Here is an 18,064-nt window from a genome sequence, read left to right as displayed (position 1 = left end):
CATATGGATTGTACCATCCTGACACACCAATGACGTTATCTCTGGTTTATTGCATATGGAGTGCAACATTCAGCCCACAAGCTTTTGGTTGGATAGCTCTGGGGTTTTGCAATATGGCTGTTGTCCTCACATTTTCAGTTCCCCTCTTATTCCTCCTTATTGGTCTCTTGAAGGTGGCTGGTGGAAAATCTATTGATATCCAGGCTGATGTTATGCAGAAAGAGATGGAAACCTGCCTGAGGAGGGAATACACTCTGGAGAATTTGCCACTTCTACTGCATCAGGTTAAATATGAGCCAAAATTACATATTCTCCAGGACATTAATGTATGTTTAATAAGTCACATCCTTTGAAGAGAACACTGACGGTCTACTGATTCATCAAAGCAAAAGGCTGATTCAAAATTGGGTTTATTATGTGCTTTTGAAATTTATTTAAACAGTGACTATTTGCTGCTATGGAACACAGCCCAGAGGTAGATCTTATCTGATAATCTTGATTTACAATACAGCTAGTTGGACCATCTCAGCAAATTAGGGTTTGCAGCCTAGGCCCTTAGAAGACACACTGTTGGATGCTGTAATTACAAGTTGCACTGTGGCAAGGAATAATCCTAAACCTATATGGATGCCACTGGTTATAACCATGTATACATCGGATCACAGGTCATCACAGACGTGCATAGGCCAGTGCTTCCATAGGGTGGTCTGCCTAGTTGGCCCACAAACCAATCTTGCTGATCAGTGCAATTTGGCTATTCTTTTGTGTGACGAATTGCACTAATATGCTGCCAATCATCCCACTGGATGATAAACCTGATCCATATTAAACTAATTTAAGATTTTAATTACATTTTAATTACATTTGACAGGAATGCAACATAATTTTGGTAATTGCAGTAGACTTCTAATACCTGTGAATCAAGAAATTTAAATTGATACTGTTTTACTTTTGATTGATGATATCAATCTTCAACCCTTTTTAGGGGAAAACATGTTGTGGCCAAGGTACAAATACTGTAGCACCAAAAAATGGGACACTGGATAAAATATAAGTAAAAAAAGAACGCAATGATTTGGGAATCAATTGAACCATATTTTTAACTGAAAACAGTACAAAGACAACATATCAGATGTTGAAACTGAAGCATTTGAAATATATGCTCATTTTGAATTTGATGCCAGAAAAACATTTTAAAAAAGTTTGGACAGGGGCATGTTTCCCACTGTGTTGCATCAAATCTTTTAACAACATTCTGTAACCATTTGGGAACTGAGGAGACCAATTACTGTAGTTTTGAAAGTGAAATGTTGTCCCATTCTTGCTTGATATCAGATTTCAGGACTTTTTTTTTAATTACAGAGCCATGCTGTTGTAATACATGTATATATCATTCAGCAATGCTAGCTACCCATGCCATGTGCACTAATGCAACCCCATACATAACAGGTGGTGGCTTTTAAACTGTGTGCCGATAACAAGTCAGATGGTCATTCTACTTTTTAGCCTAGATGATGTGGCATCCATGATTTCCAAAAAAAAGCCTAATTTTGTCTTATCGAAAAAGATTTTCACTTTACCTCCATCCATCTTAAATGGGTTTTTGGCATAGAAGGTGACCATGTAATTATGAATCAAATTTATATATGATTTCTTTTTTTATTTACATTTTATACAACTTTTGTGTTCCAACTTTTATTTGAAAACAGGGATATATTTCTAATGTTTTTTTTATATTACTGCACCTGCTGTTTCTGCCATGTTTGTTACAGGAAAAAAAAAAGAACTGACATCCTCGAATCTACTGTGTTTTTATTGCAGTTTTATACTGACAGGATTGAGCACTTAGTGAGATGTAAATACTTGCACTTGATGAGATGGAAGAGATTTTGTCAGCACACTAGTGCCATGGAACAGTGTTATCCTGTTTACCAGGTAAGGTGCAGGCATGTGAAAATGTAGTTTGTTCAAAAATCAACATAAATAACATATGGTATGAAACACAATAGTTGCATTCCCTGGTCTGTAGAAATCAAATAATCCAATTACACACTTGTATCTGTCTACTGTATGGAAAGGCTTTCTGACAAGCTGCTACCCAATCCTTATCATTCTTGTCAAACATATCGCTCCTTGATTTTCAGTGTTTCATTCCCAGCTGTGACAATCATTAAGATTTTATTTGTTAACCATTTTTCCACCCCACCTATTCTTTCTATTCAAATGTACCTATTATTTTCTTATATATCATATTTTTTTACAAATCTGCCATTAACAGTTAGGCAATGTTCTAGCCAATCTTAGACATTTACATATTATATTACATAGCAGACTAATGGAAGTATAAGTATAATAATCTTTGGGGTTTTTTTTTACGGATGTAATAGTACTAAATACTTTCTTAGAGAATAAAACAGCATTTATAGCAGGCTTGTCATTTGCCAAGGAAACTTTGCAGAAGAGGAACTTAAATTACCAGTGGTGCAAACAATGTAAGTGGAAACATCTAATTAGGAAGATGATTAGCTGTATTTTATGGCTTTGATTTGGTAGCCATTTTGTTTCACTTTTCCCATTTGTGTAATTATGTGTTTGCTTGGCTCTTTGTAATGTTATGTGCAGAGTTCTCTTTCTAGTTACATGGTAATTATCACCCAGGACTTTGTTGTTTTTCCTTTCACAGAAGCAGGTTGGTTTTATTATGCAAGAATACAATGATGCACTGCAGAGAGCACAGAGGTTGTCTGTTGCCAGAGACAATTTAATAGCAGGACAGAAGAATTCTGTACATTTAGTGACACTTGAGGACTTGGTAATTTATCTACAATGGTTCATTTGCCATCTCCATTCAGTGAAGTACATACACAACTATATCAGGGTAAGTATCCTTTTAGTTACAAGTAACACATTGCTAAGTACTAATTACTACTAGATTTAATTTAAGACCTTGATGTAAAAGTGGTCACTATTCTAAGGCCTAAAGTTAATTTGGTGTTAAAACAAGCAAAATGACAAAAATAACCTTTAATATTTGGAGTGATGTCAGTGGTTTATGTGGATCAGGCCAAGAAAAATAGGACGCTGTTGCATATGTGCTTGATATATTGGAACAATAATAGGAACTTACAAAATCTAGGATCCAGGTGTGGGTTTACTGGAATGTGATCATTTTTTGCAAGATTAGGATTCAGCCTAATGGAATTGCTTAGGGTAATGGTACACAGTTGTTTTGGGAACTTTAAAGTCAGCATTCTACACAAACCCCCCTGTATAAACCAAACAACCCCCCCTTCAGCCTTTCGCAAAGCAATTTGCCAATGGTAAAATGTGGAAATTCGCTGTGAATCCATGCCTGGCGAAAAAATTCGCTCATCACTACTAGATAGCAGTTACAACTTCTTGCAATGTATGTCATATAAGGCATTCTTTAAAACAGAACCTACAGCTACACAAAAATTGAATCTACTTGAGTGCCATTAAAGGTACTTGGGTCCAAACATGCTTCTTGTACTTTTATATAGGTGCACTCAGTATTGGTGAGTCTGCCCCATCTCCTGTTCCGAATCATGTGCAAATGCACCTGTTGACACAGTGGAACCATGGCGTTACCACTACCTTCAAGCTGGTGGTAATTCCAAGGTTTCCACTGCAACCTTTGCCAATATGCTCAGTGGACTTGTACCTAAAGAACCATGCTCAAACATCATTTTGATGCAGAGCGCTACGTCCAATTCTCATCAAAACACAAGTACATTTTGACATATTTGTTGCAAATGATCTGTAATTGTGGAGGAAAAACACTGCATTGGAAAATTGTGCCTGAAATGCCAATTTGTACCCTTTAAATGTGTAAGAAAATGGCATTTATAATGTATGACAGCTAAAAAGGAACTTTGAATAAGATTTGCTCACTAGGTGGCAGCAGTATTCTTTGAATCTGAGAGATTTGTAAAGCTATGAAACACACTAAATGCCAATCATTTAATGACTTTGCCTTTGCTCCTGGAGCATGTTTATGTAGTCTTACTTTTTATTACTTATGTTTCTATTGGGGCCCTCTCCTATTCATATTCTAGTCTTTCATTCAAACCACTGTCTGGTTACACCCTAGCAACCAGGTAGCTGCTGAAATTCCACACTGGAGAGCTGCTGAACAAAAAGCGAAATAATTCAAAAAATGGCAAAAAGTACTAAATGAAAACCAGTCAACCCATCTATTTAATTTTAAATAAAAATTCACTTTGTTAAGGCAGGTATTACCACACCCCTGCCTCCACCCAGCCTCTATACTTCTCCTTCAGTTCCTAATCTTTGACCCAATTTATCTTCCCTTTTTTTCTCCTTTTCAGTCCTAAATGCCAATGGCAGTTTTGGAATAAATACCGGGGCCGGAACTAGGGGTATGCAGAAGAGACACCTGCCTAGGGCGCAGCAGTGGGTGGGCGCAAGGCAGGTACCTCTTCTTTCACTTACCCCTATTTCCGTGCCGTTCGCCTCCACCGCACACCCCCCTCCAGCAGCCCCCGCTCCCCCATGTGTGTGCATAAGTGTGCTCGCTTGCGCATGGGCGTGCACCCGCGGGAGAGGGGTGGTGGACCAAGCTGCCTGGGTTGCCGAGGGCTCCCACCCAGCTTGGCCCAGCACTGATCAATACCATAGAACTATGCTGAGAACTATGCTGAGTTAGTATTTCCCTGTACAAAACATAAATATGCATGATGGATGTTTGTGTTCTATTGGTGCAACATAATGCTATTGTATTAATGTAACATTTTTTTGTCAGTTTACAGTATTATATTATTTGGTGTTTCTCCTTGTTAATACTTAGATGCTCCAGTACTTGCCAGTCACTGACAAAGAGTCATTTATTGAGACCCAATCAGAGAAGGTGAAGTCTCAGTATGACATTATGTGGGGATCTGTCTCGTCTGGTCTACAGGAGGCTTTAGAACAAGCTGGTATGATAATTTTTTAAAATCTAAATATGAAAATAACTATAAAATAATAAATGTTTTTCGTGTTCTTAAATGGGACCTTTTTAGATTAATCATGAAACCCAAATTCCTTTTTTTATTAGCATACCCATTTAAAATCATGTAAAGCCATGTAAGGCTGATGCCACACCAGGCGTAGGGCTGATTTTTTCGGCAAGCGGAAAAACGCTTGCCGAAAATTCAGCCCTACGCCTGCTACTTGTGCCTGCACCCGAATGAATGGGATACGCTCGGGTGCAGGCACATGTAGCCGATATACGCACGAAAACGCGAGACTTTGCATTCTCTCGCGTTTTCGTGCGTATATCGGCTACATGTGCCTGCACCCGAGCGTATTCCATTCATTCGGGTGCAGGCACAAGTAGCAGGCGTAGGGCTGAATTTTCGGCAAGCGTTTTTCCGCTTGCCGAAAAAATCAGCCCTACGCCTGGTGTGGCATCAGCCTAAAATCCAAGGAGGCAGGGCAGACAATTAGTTTCACCTTCCATTTAGCACTTCCTAGATATTACTGCACTCCTTACTTTCCTACTCCCTCCTCACCATTTAATTATGTAGCCAGTGCATGGGTATATAGTCCTGAATTCTATCAAATGAACAAAATTTCGGCATGATACAAAGCTTAATAACAGTGCTCACAAAATGATGCCTTCCTGCTTGCTGTGATTGTGTAATTCTAAGATAAAAGGAAACAACATTTATATTATTAATACAGGTATGGGATCCCTTATCCGGAAACCCGTTATCCAGAAAGCTCCGAATTACGGAATGCCCGTCTCCCATAGGCTCCATTTTAATCAAATAATTCAGAATTTTAAAACTTATTTCCTTTATCTCTGTAGTAATAAAACAGTACCTTGTAATTGATCCCAACTAATATATATATAATCCTTATTGGATGCAAAACAATCCAATAGGGTTTAATTAATTTTTTATAGATTTTTTAGTAGACTTAAGGTATGGAGATCCAAATTATGGAAAGACCCCTTATCCGGAATACCCTTGGTCCCGAGCATTCTGGATAATGGATCCTATACCTGTATAGTGTAATGACGTTCATTTTGCTTCACACACACAATTGAAATACCTTATTTCTTAGGATGACAGGTCCCCTTTAATGTCCATTGTTCCCATAAGTGCCCTACTTTACTGTTTCTAGAAAAATAGGCCAATTATGACTTTATAAAAGTATACATAATGCAGAGCATGGCAAGCATACAGGATATAAACAAGGACCTTGTTCTTTAGAGCTTACAGTCTAAAAGGATAGACAGGATGATACTGACTTAGATTAAAGAGATCAGCAAGCTTAGGAATGACATTTGTACCTTTAAATTTACCAAACATTATATGTCTTTCCTTCACTGATTTCGACAACGCAGGCAAATGTATTGAAATAACAATACACCTATATCTCTATATATTTGTGTAAGGACTGCACACCAGTGAGAAGGACATGTCACTGCCACGACACCAGACCGAAAGAGAAGAAATAAAATCTCTGCTTCACCACTTGTTGCCTTGCTTTAATATTCAGTATGATACAGATCGACTCACCAGCACAATCAGTGAAATGGAGCTTCTCTCATTGGTAAATATAGATACAATTATTTGTGTTGTAGATGCTTGTAATAGGCAACCAACAAAAGGGTTATATAAAGAACAATTAGTTTCCTTGTACTTTGCAGATCATTCCATTATTTTCTACATTGCCATGGGGGAAAAACATTCCCTGAGAACAGAAGCAAAATACTTTTATTTCTTGCAGGTATCTTCCAAGTTCCGAACTATGTTCAGCAAACAGCAAACCATGAGAACCTTTCCTGTATATGATTCAGGAACAGAAACAACAGAAGGATGGGGATTTAAAGGCCCTAGTATGGCATTAAAGAAGAAAGCCAGCTGGATTCCATATATCAGGGTACAACAGTTGCTATTCTTCATGTGTCACTGTCTTGTAATGTAACATACACCTACTCTTATTTTTAAAACTGCATGTTCAACAAGCACATTTTTTTCAAGACCAACCTCCAAGTAGTTGAGCCAATATCTATTCTAACCATGTGCTGAAGTAGAATAAAATGTACAGTATGCACTCTGCTTTATAACAGAACTTTGCAAATCTTCCCCTGGGTTTTTATGCTGGCCATAAACATCAGTCTGACCCAGCCATTTTCCGGGGGTGGGGCAACGTTTGTACCATGGTTCAGGCCTACAGAGACCCAATGGTGTTTTCTTAACCTTTAGCACTTCCAAAATAAGGGTGGTGGAATCCTCTGGAAACAGCTCATACCATTAAATGCAGCTTTCCACATACATTATTTTTGTGTACTTTTTGCTTTTCAAAAAATATCTTCTAGGATATGGGTCTTGGAGATGACATAGATATTGCTTTGAAAAATTTACAGTATCTCCTTAAAGGTTGTCCTGCTGATATTATAGTTATAGAGTTAAATGGAGATAGTGGGATATGTGGAATTGCTTAAATTGTGCAGTCTTGGATATATCCTTTACCTTGTTTCAATTCTTCTTGCTATCATAAGATTATTTTTGCTAAGGAATTGTTTACTTGGCAAAATAAAGGTTTCACATTCTACCTATTTACTATTTGACTTTTCTGTAATTTCATGATTAGTAAGTTGGCATATACTTGTAGGGCAAGTCATTTAAATATTTCGGGATGTATTAAATCAACATTTCTGCCATGCCCCATGCATATACATATACAAGGCTTAATTATTAAAAACAAATAAAGTGGTTTCCTTAATACTGTATGTATAACATTCACACCATGTAGCAACACAAAATTGTACCTGTATTACACCTCTTTCTAATGTGCCCACTGTATGTCTATGTTCTTTATTAATGGAACAACAACGCAACCACTGTACAATATTTTTTTTTGTAGTTTATGCCAAAACTAGATCCTTGGCAGCAAAAATGTCTGACAAAATTCAAACAGAACAAAAAAGTGGATGAACTTTTACGGCTGCAGTCACAGTTTATAGAGGTAAATTAGTAAGACAATTTTGAACCTGAATTGGAATTGTTATTTGTTTAAAAGTAGATTCACAAAGGAGATTATGTGAGCTATTTTCTGTTTGATCGTCCTGGACTTTTAATTCATCTAGATTTCAAGAGCAGAGAAAGCAATGGAGATATTACAAACACATGCAGAAAATATACTTATGCCCACCCCTGTGCAGCCAGTGTCAGCCAAAAGCAGCATGGACATCTGGATAAAGATATACAGCCTCCCAGATTTCCCACAGGTAGAAGAATTCTGTTTATCTTATATGCTCTGGCACAATGCAGATAAATCTGCCAACCAAGTAATCGCATATTTTTTTTTTTAAGAATGTAACCCTAAGTGATGGATTGTTGCCAGCTCAAATTAGTGAGACAAACCGTGAACTTGGCCTCAGCAAACGTCCACAGTCATCTAGACAGAAGAAAGAGACTGAGTAAGAATGTTCTCACTCTAATTCATATCTCAGAATTTCTGAAAAGTCAACTAAACCCATGTCATGAGGGTGATTAGGATCCAGTCCTGGATTTTTTTTTCAAATCTAATTCTTCGTCACACTAACATGTAATAAAATCTAAAATATGAATTATCATCACCTAATAACATGGGCTTATTTTTTCTGTACAAACTGCTACTTCTACACACATAAATATGATTTTAAATAAATACACACATTTAAATATGCTGTAATAAAGTAAGTGGCTGTCAACAAACAGTTTGGGCCATTTGGTAGGCAAGTTTAGTAGTTAAGTAAAATAATTGTGTCTTTGTAATGTCAGCATTACATTCAATAATTAGTTTCCAGTTGTCAGTATTACTAAACCCTGGTGAGTGTTGCAGTTGGAATCCCTATTTGAGGCCTGTTTTTCTCAACATTTTCTTTGGCAAAGGTACAGCTATCAAAGTACCCTCCAGCTATTAGGATTGGAAGAGGCGGAAGACAGCAATAAAGATCCTGTAATGATTAAAGGAGCTTACCTTTCTCTACTCTACCTGCGTCACCTAAGAATCAGGGAGTTGCAGGTAAGGCCTTGGTTTTCAAAAGGATCTGATGAGAAAATAAGAACAATAAGAACAACCAGCGCCGGATTTGTGTTCCGAGCGCCCCTAGGCCGTCCCCGCTGGTCGCCCCCCCCCCCCCACTCACCTAGGGGCTGATTTACTAACCCACGAATCCGACCCGAATTGGAAAAGTTCCGACTTGAAAACGAATATTTTGCGACTTTTTCGTATGTTTTGCGATTTTTTCGGATTCTGTACGAATTTTTCGGATCCAATACGATTTTTGCGTAAAAACGCGAGTTTTTCGTATCCATTACGAAAGTTGCGTAACGCTACGAAAAATGCGCAACTTTTCGCGTAAATTTTAACGCTACGCAAAATGCGCAACTTTTTACGCAACTTTCGTAATGGATAGGAAAACTCGCGTTTTTACGCAAAAATCGTATTGGATCCGAAAAATTCGTACAGAATCCGAAAAAATCGCAAAACATACGAAAAAATCGCAAAGTACCGATCATTACGAAAAAAACGCAATCGGACTCCATTCGACCCGTTCGTGGGTAAGTAAATCAGCCCCCTAGTGTGCATGCGCAACCCCCCCCCCCCGACACGGAAGAGAGTGCGCATGCGCATAGCACACATTTAAACTCCCATATGGAGCAGCAGGGAGAGGTCCCCATTGCTCCGTATGGGAGCAAAATTCAAAAATCTTGTTGCGGCGGGGCAGCATGCCCCTAAATTTCTGCTGCCCTAGGCCTAGGTCTTTGTGGCCTCTCCACAAATCCGGCCCTGAGAACAACTTACTTTAGAGAATTCAATTAGCATACCAATATTTAAAAAATTAAAAGAGGAATGTGCCATGGCACAGAAAAGTGTGCCCACTTTGTAGCCATGCCCCCCCAATTATCATGCCCATTTAACAAAACAAAACCATTCAGAGGTTCTTCTCTGCTAACATTTAAAGCAGCCACTGGTCTTTGAAGGACTGGCTTTTCTCAGCACTTATGAACTTGTGAGTGGCATCACAGTCTTGCCTCTTGCAAACTTTACAAATCAGGACTGCCCTCAAACAGTTGGCAGGTATGCATTAGGTATCTTAGTGTTTGCTCACTAATAAAAATTAAAGGGACAGTTCATCTTTATGAAACATAATAGGGCATATTCCCTTACCTAGACACAGTGTGCAAAGTGCAATTTCCAGCACTTTCACCATTTTTTTTTTCCTGCAAACAGGTGATTCTCTTGATACAATTGTACCGTTTCTACCACTGTTGAGTCTGATTCACCAAAATGGATGCAACTGTTCATGCGTTTTGTCACCAATCAGATGCAGTTGCATATTTTTTAAGTCTGCCTGGTGACATGAGAGATTGCAGAGTGATTTGATAAAACTGGGAAATGAGGTTCATTGTTGATAAGTGCAAAGTTATGCACTTTGGTAGAAATAAAATAAATGCAAGTTACATGCTAAATGGTAGTGTGTTGGGCGTATGCTTAATTGAGAAGGATCTGGGGATTTTTGTAGATAACAAGTTGTCTAATTCCAGGCAGTGTCATTCAGTGGCTATTAAAGGCCTTACCTTGAGTATGGGCTTCAGTCCAAAACTTGAGAATTAAGAATCCCTGCACTAGGTTTTTCAGACTTTAAAAATGCCCTGCCTTAGGTGTTTTTTTTTTTAATGTGTATTTAGTTATAGGGGGGTAATGTAAGATGAGGTGCAATATTTGTTACAGATCTAGTAACCCATAACAACCAATTAGTAGGTAGTATTTACTGGTCAGCTTCTTAAAATGAAGCAGTTGATTGGTTGCTAGTTGTTGATAGACCTGGCAAAGCTTTGTGCCTTTTATACAATACCCCACTAGTCTCTCCACAAGGCTCAGCCACCATGTCTATTCTATTGGTGCCTCATTAGTGCCAAAAAGCACAATATTATGGCCATATTATAATATACAGTAAGTCCATGTTGCCTAGTTTGTCATTGCTTTGTCATTTTGGCTTGTAGTAAATAATGACAGATTACTGAAACTGCCACACAATATATTGGTTTAAATTTCCTTAACGTAGTATGTGTATATTTGGGTATTTCATCTCTTATATGGGTGTTTCTTTTTAGCGTGTCTGCCTTGGATTCCTAAATTATTTCCGATCTATCCAAAGAACGATGACTTTTGATACGTGTGGTCTCACTGGCAAACCAAATAGCTTGTCTTCCAACACAGGAGAGGATCAATGCTGGATAAATGCGGCTCAGGGAGGATCTGGTGTACCTAATGGACTTGGTTCTCATCTTTACATGCATTACACACCAGCAGATTTCAAGGTATAGGCCTCCAAATATAGCATATGTTATTTACATTGTTAAAGGAATTGTAGATACTGTCGTTAAGAAAAAAAAGAGTACAGTGTTGTCGCAAATTTAATCCCTGTGGTGAGGTCACCAAGTGAGCAGATCTTCTCCCGATATGCCCACCTACAGGTTGGCGATATTGGGCTAACACGTCATTTGGGCCTACGGTCAAACAATCTAATAAAAACGAAGGGTATACGCACCATCAGTTCGGGGACTGCATCAGTGAGCCAATGCAGTCCCCGATTTGACAGAAAAATCAAACCTTTGCGGTCTGGCCCATTGGGGAAGCCCATTGTTTGTGCCCATACATGGGCAGATAAGCTGCTGAATCGGTCTAAAGGACCGATATCGGCAGCTAAATTCGGCCCATGTATGGCCACCTTAAGTCTGGGCCACTTACTTTGAAAAGGTGTGCAGAGCAACGGAGGAGTTTTATGGAGGGTTTACACCTTTTTAAACTTTTTCTGCTTATTCTGTGTCACATTTCACTACTCTATGGCGCACCAAATAACGAATATTCTATATAGTCAGAAGTATCCTGAGTCTGACACTCATTCTACAATGGCACATCTTCAGTCCCGCTATGATTAAGTACCCCCTGGTACGAAACGCGTAAAGGCTTTTGTGATTTTTATGGATTAAATAAACTATGAACTTTTACAAGTACTATTAGCTGCTTTTTTTGACCTTCTGACACATTGTGGAAACCAGAAGTGCCTGCCTGTTGTCTTTTCCTGTTTACTCTGTTCTATTTGTTGGTAGACTAAAGCTGCCAGTACGATTTAACTTCCATCACAATTTGAGCTGCATTGATATGGTAGGTTTGCACACCCTTTATTTTCAGATATAGCGTGCTTTTATTAGATAAATATGATCAAATATGGCAAAGGTAGGTGATAGCTTTCATCTGCCATTCCATTTGTCTGTATCACAGGACATTACACTGAGAAAAGTTGGCTGTCTCTGCAGAGGAACTAATCATTTATGAACAGCTTCTGGTATCATATGTCAATTTAATAATGAAATGACGCAGTCAAGTCTAAAATCTATATATTGCACTCTTTTTAATTAAATTAATATCTGTATTAAAGCCAAACCCATTACAGACATTTAAGTGTTCAAGGAGTACCTGACTGAAGCTGGAAGCGGCTGTTTGAACAAAACGAGAAAACTATAGATTGCAGTATTTTGCACATGGACACATTTTTGTGATACCTCTGGTAGCGTGGTTAAATACCCCTTTTATAAAGACTTTTATTTGTGCCATCTAGCTTGCCTAAATTGAAAAAAATCTCCAGTAAAAATCATTCCTACCCAAGCTATGTTAGTTATCACCCTGTTAGCAATCAAGTGAAATTACTGTGCAGTTTAGCATGCTAATATTACACTATACTTAAAGATCAGAATAGAAAAAAAGTGGTGTTTGGACATTAACTCCAGTAAAGATCATATTAACATAGAACAGGGAGCCAGGCAAACTTAAAGGAGCCAGAATTCTCTTTGGCAGATCCTCTTGCATTAAGTGGACGGACACTTTTACAATTACTATGCAGTGTTGCCTTAAAGATTGCGGGGTCAGCGACACTCGTAAATTGCCAACAAATCCTCCAATGAGTATACAATTTGATCCGTGATAAACTGGATCCATGTTTTTTATTCCTGCAACTGGAAGCTTTAAACACAGTTTTTCTGTCATAGATCTGCTGCAGTATGTCCTCCCTCCTAATGTCTGATGTCTGGTTGCAGTTTCATATCATGAAGCCAAAATGACACAATATTCTCCATACATAAGACAGTGCCAACATATTGCTGCTGTGCAGCATCTGTAATTAGGGTTGCTATCATCTTCTAATCACTTGCCTGCAGGGTCGGTTTGGGGGGTGCAGGGCCCACCGGGGCTCCCGCCCCGGGGGCCCTGCAGGTGCCCCAGCCGCGTCCCCTAACCCCCCCAGGGGCCCCCCTAACCCCCCCCAGGGCCCTCCCCCCCGCAGGGCCCCTGCCTGACGTCCTCCCCGAGCGCGTATAAATTGAATGCGTCAGGGGAGGAACAGTCAGTAGGGGGAACGCCGGCAAAGGTCAGGCTGGGGCCCACTAAGGCCGGGGTCAATCGGGGATTTTTCCCAGTGTCCCGGCGGCCCAGTCCGACCCTGCTTGCCTGATACCCCAGGCTTGTGCCTGCCACTAGCCCAGGGTACATCTGTGTCAGCGATCCACTTCTTACCTTCTTCTTACTTAAAAATCCCGGGCCAACACATGCCGAGTAGAGTAAAAAAGCTGACTCTTTTGTTAAAGTTCGACTTTTCACTCTACTGCAGGAAGAGGATCTCTTGCTTAAAGGAAAAGTAACACTAAAATTTTTTAAGTGAAAAATCTATTCTACCCTGAACCTGCCGTATCACCTTATTTCAAATGACCGGAAGCCAAGTTTTAGCAGGTACTATCGAATAAAGCATTCAAAATACTAAATGGTTTGCAGGATAGGGCAATTATTGGTGCAGGGTAGAATAGATTCATTTTAGTGTTACTTTTGCTTTAAGATTGGGGTAGTTTTATGCTAACAGAAGCACCAGCCCTGGGTATTAGTAAGTGATTACAGCAACAATAATGTGCAATTACTAAATGTTATTTAATTTGGCACATTTACCACTAGGTCCAAAGTTCTAATTTCATGGAGTTTTCTGAAGTTGAGAATCAGAACGACTTTTATACAACGGAAGATGGAATCATTCACACCCAGGATCAGAGAGGGGCATTTATTATGTATGATGTTGCTTTGGAAGATCTACAGGAACTGCAAGAACAATTGCTTCTTATGGCTACCTGCTTAATTGAGCAAGAGAAAGGTAAACAACTGTTGTGTCCACTGTTCTTTTAGCTTGCTGACATATTGAAAAACTCCTGTTCATACATATCTATTTTTTTTTTCACTGGACTATAAGTCCCAGCATACACCAACATACTGTCAAGGGATAAACAGCCATTTTTTTCATTTAGAGCAGCGATAAATGCTCCTTAGCCGTTGTAGCTGCTGTGCAAGTGGAGGAGTATATTACGTTAGTTTTCATGTATAAATCATATAAATATATGCATTATAAATCATTGACATTTTTGTAACTTTTTTTGTAAGTTTTCAACATACAAACAAAAAAGTAAAGAAATAAAAAGAACAATAGGTACTCAAAGGTAGCTTCAGCTAATACACAGTCTTGTCCTAGTTTATAACGTTTATTATAGAAAAAGAGCATACTGCACCCTCTGTGTAGATTTCCAAATAATCATTGACATTTTTAAACACCTGATGTTCAGAATATGAATATGCTTTGTTTATATCATCAGACTTGAAAGCTCAGATGATATGAATGTGAGCGTCAGGTGAATCTTTTGCAGCTTTATTTTTTCTCAGTTCCTCAGCCACTGGGCTAGAATCCCTCATCCACATGAGGTATTACATGAACCAACTCTCACCCTTCAAGTTATGTAACCGTACCAATTCTGCCAATATATGACATCATCAGAGCAGGTTAGGTGCTGGTTTAAAAAAGGAGGACTTTAGGTGCAGGGTTTACCTGGGTATAGGGTAGGTGGGTTGTCAATTCTTTTTCCTGCCCATCAGTACTGACTAACATTCTGGCAAAAGTAAGCTGCTATTTTTGGAAAAAAAGCAAGATCATCCAGGTAAAAAATATCAGCATCTAGGAGATGTTTTGTGGGATGTTTTTACCACACCACTGTGATGCCCTGATCATAGTCTGTTACACCCCAACCATTCTTCTGCTTAGTATATTAATCCAGAAGACTCGAGTAAAATCTATCTCTAGAAATTTATGACTGTTCCAGTAATTAATAAAAGTAGGTTATTTTCTCTCTATTGATCTTTTCCTACAAATTGTTGCTTTTGAAGACCAAATTACCTTAGCTAAAGGTGAACGATTCCTAGAAATAGTTCCCTAACATTATAATTACAGCTTCCCAAATGCTGTTCCTAAAGGAATCAAGTCAAATATGATGGAAGAAAATGAGCTGGATATTTCATCTTGGGCACAAATAACTGTGGACCGTTTTGCAATACTGCTAGACCTATGGACGTGGGAGACTGCTTTTCTAGAAAACAAACAACAGGTAAAAATTTGAAGATTTGCTGTTACATATTCCATGGTTGCTGGATTCTAGCAAATTGTAAGGTCTGTTTGCTTGACCCACAAATGTCTCTTTGACTCCCCCTGTGTGCAACATTGACAACCGGACCCATATATTGCTTACACAAGTAATTCTTAATCTATGGGTCATTAGCAAAATTTTGATCTCCGTGCTGTTTACCATGGTATCTTTAAAAACTTTATGTTGCATTGTCATGCTCTTCATAAGGCCTGGTAATTAGTTTTTACATGTAGCAATAGACAAAGGTTACCTTTGCATGATGGGAGTTGGGAATTGACATCAAACATTCAGTGCAAAAGTAAGACAGGATGCCACAGGTGTTCACCCTATTTGCATTGCATCTAAAGGGATGCAATTGAAATGAATACCAGAGCTATTCGTTTATATCAGAGCCTCTTTGTGCATCTTAAACTGTGCATGTCTATGTGATATCCGGTTGTGCTTGATCACTTCCACCCGTGACATGCTACGCATGCATTGTACCGCTCATCTCCCCACCTTTGCCCCCAGATTTAGACAGCAAGTCTACCACAGTAGCTTGGGAGATTTTTTTTCATTACAAAAATTTTTTATATATAGGCAGCCAAGGGCTGCCCCCCTAAAGCTGCTGCCCTAGGCAAATATTCTGATTTTTGTGTGGTGACAGAAAGGCTCCTGTATGAGAAGAGCATAGATTAAGTATACAGTGGGAGACATGGACAGTGAGGTACAGTATGCTGGGAATTAGTTGTCATGAAATGCTGGAGGCACTGTCATATATTTCTGGGGCAACTGTTTTGCTGTAGTGATGGGGCTCAGGGATCCATAGATCAGGGTTCCTTAGCCTTTGGGCTTTGTGGTTTATATAATGTTTGGTTTTGTTAAACTTTGGAGTGGATGCTATAAAATACAGAGGGCCCGATTCACTAAAGTGCGATAAAAATTATCGCACGCTTTTTTGCGTTAAATAAGTCGCGATAATTAGCACGCGATTCACCATAGTATTATCGCGTGCGTTAAGTCGCCAATTTCGCATGCGGTATTTTTCGCGCTAGTTTTAACCCATGCGTTAATTTAAGCGCTGAAAAGAATACGATCGCATGATTCACTATAACTTAGGCGCGCTAAATATCGCATTCAGCTATGCGAAAATTAACACCTACTACAGGCAGGCGAAAAATTATAGAAAAGTACAGTAAATGAGTTTTTGCCAATAAAATATGGACTTACAGTGTTATTTATTCAAGTATGTGTCTTTTTACTCAATTTTACTAAAGTCTTGGCAAAACGCATAACAAAAATTCGCCACGCGAAAATTCCCCGCACGTCCAAAAATTGACAAAGGCTTCAAAAAATAATAGTCGCGGGGAACAACTTGCGTTAATTAGTACGTAGCGTATTTTCTGCCGAGTGTGATAACTCTAGCACTTCTTTTTTTTTCTTACTTATATTTTTATTGGTTTTTGGGGTTTTTTTTTTGCAAATAAACATTTATACAGCACCTCTCTAGCACTCTGTGCTCTCCCAGGGCAAAATGTCGGCAATTTTATGCTGCCGATTGTCGCGTGCGTAATGTCGCGACAATTAGCGCAATGCGATAAATAGCGTGCATGCGAAAAATACCGCACACGCTATTTATCGCGACAAAAATATCACATGAAATACCGCGAGTAAAATAGCGCAAGTATGCTTATAGTGAATCGTGCGAAAAGTCGCGAAAATTAAGACGCGATAAAATTTTTATCGCACGCTATAAATAGCGCACGTTTTATCGCACTTTAGTGAATCAGCCCCAGAGTGTGCTGTTAAATTACTTATAGTTTATAATCAAAGGAAAGCAAATGACTAAGTGATTCATTTGGTAATTAGGCAAATGTTTTAGAGCTTTGTTACATTTAACATGAGCCCTATTGTATTCAGCTTATTGATAGTTACTTTGAAGCCTACCAGCATACCTTTGACAAAGAAGAAAGATTTGCTTTGGTACAAGTAATCACTGATATCATGTTCCGGCGTCCTCGGTTTGACATTGGTTCCAAGTATTTTCTGAAGGCTTACAGTGACGAGTGCCAATGCTTGAGGCTTCATCTGCAGCTTGTGAGGAACATATTAAACAGCCAGGTATAACATTCATAAATCCATATTGATGTTAAGTCACATTAGCAGTCTTTGGTTTATTATACACAACAAATATGATAAACCTGTATATAGTATATCTGTGATACACATATTTCCTTATAATACACAAAGGCCATGAATAGCCTATAAATTATATCCTTATAAACAGTGCTTAGTGATTTCATCAGTTATAATTAGTGCTTAGTGATGTAACATGACTCACTGAAACTTGTTTATTATAATAATGTAGTTCTTTTGTAAATATGAGGATATTAGAAGTAACCTAGGAATTCCATGACCTGTATAAAAGCACTTGGCCTTTGGCCTTGTGCCTTTACAGGGCCGTGGAACTCCTTGGTGATTTATATATTTTACAGTAGGGTGTATTATCTACAATATTTTGGCGATAAGTGATGTTAACAGAAATTTGTGCT

General features: G+C 38.7%; 1 protein-coding gene across 2 annotated transcripts in view; it reads left to right on the top strand.

Moving 5' to 3' along the window:
* Positions 1-18,064, top strand: part of LOC100496491 — a 68,525-nt gene that overhangs the window by 4,783 nt on the left and 45,678 nt on the right. For both annotated transcript variants that reach the window (XM_031902020.1, XM_031902019.1), the window contains exons 4-17: positions 174-284; positions 1,822-1,935; positions 2,684-2,878; positions 4,829-4,958; positions 6,425-6,582; positions 6,760-6,912; positions 7,900-8,001; positions 8,123-8,263; positions 8,349-8,455; positions 8,910-9,042; positions 11,139-11,345; positions 14,026-14,218; positions 15,364-15,494; positions 17,433-17,633. In XM_031902020.1, the coding sequence (XP_031757880.1) occupies positions 174-284; positions 1,822-1,935; positions 2,684-2,878; positions 4,829-4,958; positions 6,425-6,582; positions 6,760-6,912; positions 7,900-8,001; positions 8,123-8,263; positions 8,349-8,455; positions 8,910-9,042; positions 11,139-11,345; positions 14,026-14,218; positions 15,364-15,494; positions 17,433-17,633 (2,076 nt within the window). The remainder of the gene's footprint in view (positions 1-173; positions 285-1,821; positions 1,936-2,683; positions 2,879-4,828; positions 4,959-6,424; positions 6,583-6,759; positions 6,913-7,899; positions 8,002-8,122; positions 8,264-8,348; positions 8,456-8,909; positions 9,043-11,138; positions 11,346-14,025; positions 14,219-15,363; positions 15,495-17,432; positions 17,634-18,064) is intronic.

The sequence above is a fragment of the Xenopus tropicalis genome, chromosome 5 (assembly GCF_000004195.4).
Source record: "Xenopus tropicalis strain Nigerian chromosome 5, UCB_Xtro_10.0, whole genome shotgun sequence".
NCBI classification, from domain to species: domain Eukaryota; kingdom Metazoa; phylum Chordata; class Amphibia; order Anura; family Pipidae; genus Xenopus; species Xenopus tropicalis.
The sequence above is the reverse complement of the archived record's forward strand: the minus strand, read 5'-3'. Positions and strand labels throughout refer to the sequence as shown.